This window comes from Pelmatolapia mariae, linkage group LG1 (genome assembly GCF_036321145.2).
Source record: "Pelmatolapia mariae isolate MD_Pm_ZW linkage group LG1, Pm_UMD_F_2, whole genome shotgun sequence".
In the NCBI taxonomy this organism is placed as follows: domain Eukaryota; kingdom Metazoa; phylum Chordata; class Actinopteri; order Cichliformes; family Cichlidae; genus Pelmatolapia; species Pelmatolapia mariae.
The window spans coordinates 5,467,127-5,471,498 of record NC_086227.1 but is presented as its reverse complement, the minus strand read 5'-3'; the positions used below and the strand labels follow the sequence as shown (position 1 = coordinate 5,471,498).

Sequence of the window (4,372 nt, the reverse complement as noted above, 5' to 3'; positions counted from 1 at the left end):
TACTGGGTGACCCCTCGTCTGGGGATCTCCTCAGCCCTTCCCAGGAGGGTGGCACGGATGCCCCTCCGGTGGTACTCCTTGGACTCCCACACTCTGGGGCCTCTGGATGTCTGGAGCCTGGATCTCCTCCATGCCTGCTTCATGCCCTGGGGGACGGGGCTATGGCCCTCCACACCCTCTAGCAGACCATTACATGGGGAAACCTTTTGTATACAAGCGCGCTGATCCACACAGGTGTGCACACACGGGTGTTCACTGTTCGTAGACATAAACTACACCTTTCTTAGCTGCTACTTCAAAGCACATTGTGCGATGTCTGTCCTGCGTGCTGCACTGCTGTTCACACTTAGCTAGATTAACGTGATGGTGTTGTGTTTAGTATGTTGCTTTGTTTTGTTTTGTTTTTTTTTTGCTTGTTTTCTCTTCTTTTTCTCTCAGCAGGTGATCCAGGAGATTTTTTTTCTCTCTTTGTCTTTGTAAGTGCCCTTTCTCACTGTCCCTTTTCCCTTCTGTTTTTCTTTTCCTTCCTCTCTTTCTTTTCTATCCCCCAATCATGTCTGTCCCATCTGTAACAACTGAAAATAAAATAAATAATAACAACAAAGTTTGATCAAATGGACCAATACGGCAATGCCATGATGATCCATTTGGCAAAATAAATCCATTTGGTATCCTTGTTGGTCTTCAGACAACAATTCTGATGGCTAAAGATCCAAATGGGACAGACAAAAAAAAAAAAACTGCAAACCCAACAAGGACTTTTCACCAAACTTCACACCACCAGAGAAGCAGCCGTTCGAACAAGTTATGTAATATCTCACAAAATCGCCAGGAAAAGTAAGGCCTTTTCTGATGGAGAGTTTATTAAGGAGTGCTTATTGGACTCAGTTGCACTGATATGCCCAGAGAAAAAGGACGCGTTTGAGAACATCTCACTCTCCCGACGTACTGTGACGAGGCGGGTTGAGGACATCGCTGAGAACTTGGAGCTTCAGCTGAAGAACAGAGCTGCAGACTTTGAATGTTTTTCTCTGGCTTTGGATGAGAGCTGCGATGTGCGTGATACCGCCCAGCTTCCCATCTTCTTACGTGGAATAACTGCAGACTTTCAAGTCACGGAGGAGCTGGCTGCCATGCAGTCAATGAAAGGAACAACAACCGGCAATGACTTATTCACAGAAGTAAATGCATGTTTGGACAAATTAGGACTGAAATGGGACAATCTGGCAGGTGTAACAACAGATGCTTGTCCAAATCTGACTGGGAAAAATGTAGGACTTTTAAAGAGAATGCAGGATAAAGTGACAGAAATTAATCCTGTGCAGAAATTGACATTTTTGCATTGCATTATACATCAGGAAGTGTTGTGTAAGACAGTGTTAAAGATGGACCACGTTGTTGATGTTGTAACTAAAACAGTTAACTTCATCAGAGCAAGAGCATTAAATCACAGACAATTTATTGCTCTTTTGGAGGAAAATGAGATGGAACATGGTGACATCAGCTACCACTGCTCTGTCAGGTGGCTCAGCCTAAGCAAGGTACTGAAAAGTGTCTGGGATCTGAGAGAACAGATTCAGGATTTCTGTGTGAAGAAAGGACATGACATCCCAGAGCTTTCAGATGAAGATTGGGTGGCAGACCCCGGATTTGCTGTGGATGTGACTGCACTAATGAACCAACTAAATGTCAAACTGCAGTGCAGGGGACTTTTTGTGCATGAGATGTACAGTGCAGTAAAGGCTTTCATGAGGAAGTTGCAGCTTATCTCAAGCCAAGTGAAGGACAACTTTCTGACCCACTTGCCAACACTAAAGGAGGCTATTCACCTCCATAAGTACTCAGCCATGTTAGAAGTACTGCATGCAGAATTTTCAAGGCGATTTCAAGATTTCAAAGCTCTTGAAAATGAAATGGACATGGTTTCTTCTCCCTTCACCTGCAGTGTGGATAATGCTTCAAGTGATGTTCAGATGGAACTCATTGACCTGCAGTCTGACACACTTCTGGCAGGGCACTTCAGGTCAGTCTCACTGCTGGACTTTTATTCCTCCCTCAAAGAAGAGAACTTTCCACACCTGAGGAATCATGCTCAGAGGATTCTAGTCTTCTTTGGATCGACCTATGTATGTGAACAGACATTCTCGGTGATGAAGTTCAACAAATCCAAACACAGATCCTCTGTCACTGATGACCACCTCTCAGCTGTTCTTCGCATAGCCACCTCAGACATTCAGCCAGATTTCAATGCCCTTGTTCAAACCCAAAACAGGCTGGATTATTCTCACTGAAAAGGAGGTAAACATGACACAAGTCATTGTATTGTTGCATTTCTATAAACTTCTTGTTTGTTGAGTTAAACATGTTAAAATAAAATAACATTGATTCGGTGGTTGTTTTTTGTTTTATTTGGAATATGCACCACAATTTCACATAGCATAGCCCAATATAAATATTTACATTATTTTATTTTAGTTTTATTCTTCTGATTACCAGTACCAGCTATTCGTAATATATAATTTAGTGAATTTTACAATTTAAGAAAGTTAAGCAGACTTGGGTTCAAGATGTCGTTGATGTGGCCCTCTGACACAACTCGGGTTTCTCATGTGGCCCCTTGTAAAAATTAATTGCCCACCCATGGTCTAGGATGACACCAAGGCATTATCGATAGTGAGTGAGAAATGGTTCGCCTTCAAAAGGTTGGATTTGGTGCCAATAAGGAGGATTTCAGTTTTATCCTCATTGAGCTTTAGAAAATTAGAGCTAAATCAGGATTTTAATTCAGATAGACATTCTGTAAGGGAAGAAGGTGGGAGAAGGAATCAAGTCTGCAGGAGAGATATAACTGGGTGTCATCATAAAAACAGTGAAAGTGAAGATCAGATTTGCAGAAAATGGTACTTAGAGGGAGGATGTATATTCTGAAGAGAAAAGGGCCTAAGACTGAACCTTGGGGTACACCAGAAGTGACCGGGAATAGACGAGAGCGGAATGATTTCAGCTGAATAAACTGGGAGCGGTCAAGGAGATATGATTGAAACCAGTCTATGGGTGTGTCAGAGATGCAGAGAGGTGAAAGTCTGCTTAGAAGGACAGAGTGAGAGATGGTGTTGAAGGCTGAGCTGAGATCCAAAAGGATGAGAATGGTGAGAAGACCAGAGTCAGCTCTGATTAGAAGATCATTAGTGACTGTAAGTAAAACAGTTTCTGTACTGTGACATGAACGAAAACCAGACTGAAATCTCTCATAGATGTTATTATTAACCAGGTGTGAATGAAGATTAACTGCAACTATTTTTTCGAGTATTTTAGAGATGAAGGGTAGATTAGAAATCGGACGGAGGTTGTTAAAGTTGTTAGGATCTAAAGAAGGTTTTTTCAGTATAGGAGTGACTGAAGCAATCTTGAATAAGGAGGGAACGATACCGGTGGTGAGTGAAGAGTGAATGATAGCAGAGATGAGTGCAAGTAAGGAAGAGAGGCAGGATTTCACAAGCCCTGTAGACATAGGGTCAAGATGACATGTGGCAGGCTTTGATTTACATATAAACTCAGAAATATCAGATAAATCAGGAAGATGAAAAGTGGAAAAGGGCTCAAAATAGAGAAAAGGTTCTGGAGAGGAGGTAGACACAAGATTTAAACTGAGATTGCTGGTGGATGTTATTGATTTTTGTAGAGATGACACAATCTTCTGAGTTATTTCACACTTTTTGCTTCCTACAAAATTCCATATGTGTTCATTCATAGTGTTGATGCCTTCAGTGAGAATCTACAATGTAAATAGTCATGAAAATAAAGAAAAACTATTAAATGAGAAGCTGTGTCCAAACTTTTGACCGGTATAGTGTAGTGGTAATACTACTCGTCTTTGAAACTTGAAATCAGCATTACAGACAATCCCTACTGCGAACACACCAAAACTAACCACCTAATCTACGCCACTACAGCAGTGATCACATAGATTCTTGGCTATAAGATGAACAGCCCCAAGTACCAGTACACTCCATGGAGAAGGAGACTAGCGGGCAAGTTAGCTGTCCCTATCGGAGGCCCTGGAATCTGCCAAGCAAAGACTCATAGCCTTGGCCAGTGGCTTAAGGAGGTATAACAGGAGATTAAACCAGGTGTACTCCACTGAACCATCCAAGGTGTACTCTCAGTGGTAGGGGAGAATAACCCCACCAAGGTTGGAGATGACACAATACTGGAAGGATGAAACCCACAACAATTCAATTCAATTTCATTATTTTTTATACAGCGCCAAATCACAACAACAGTTGCCTCAAGGTGCTTTATATTGTGAGGTAGACCCTACAATAATACATACAAAACAAAAACCAACAATCATTGACCCCCTATGAGCAAG

At 41.9% G+C, this 4,372-nt stretch overlaps 1 protein-coding gene across 1 annotated transcript; it reads left to right on the top strand.

Annotated features, from left to right (window-relative positions):
* The first annotated feature begins 716 nt into the window (after window positions 1-716).
* On the top strand, window positions 717-2,384 carry LOC135933489 (general transcription factor II-I repeat domain-containing protein 2B-like). Its single transcript, XM_065471541.1, has one exon. It carries the CDS (start codon window positions 717-719, stop codon window positions 2,289-2,291), a length of 1,575 nt encoding a protein of 524 aa, XP_065327613.1. The 3' UTR covers window positions 2,292-2,384.
* The last annotated feature ends 1,988 nt before the right edge of the window (window positions 2,385-4,372 follow it).

What these genes read in the sequence shown, in the direction of transcription:
- LOC135933489 (XM_065471541.1), top strand. Translation starts at nt 717, where the DNA reads ATGGGACAGACAAAAAAAAAAAAACTGCAAACCCAACAAGGACTTTTC.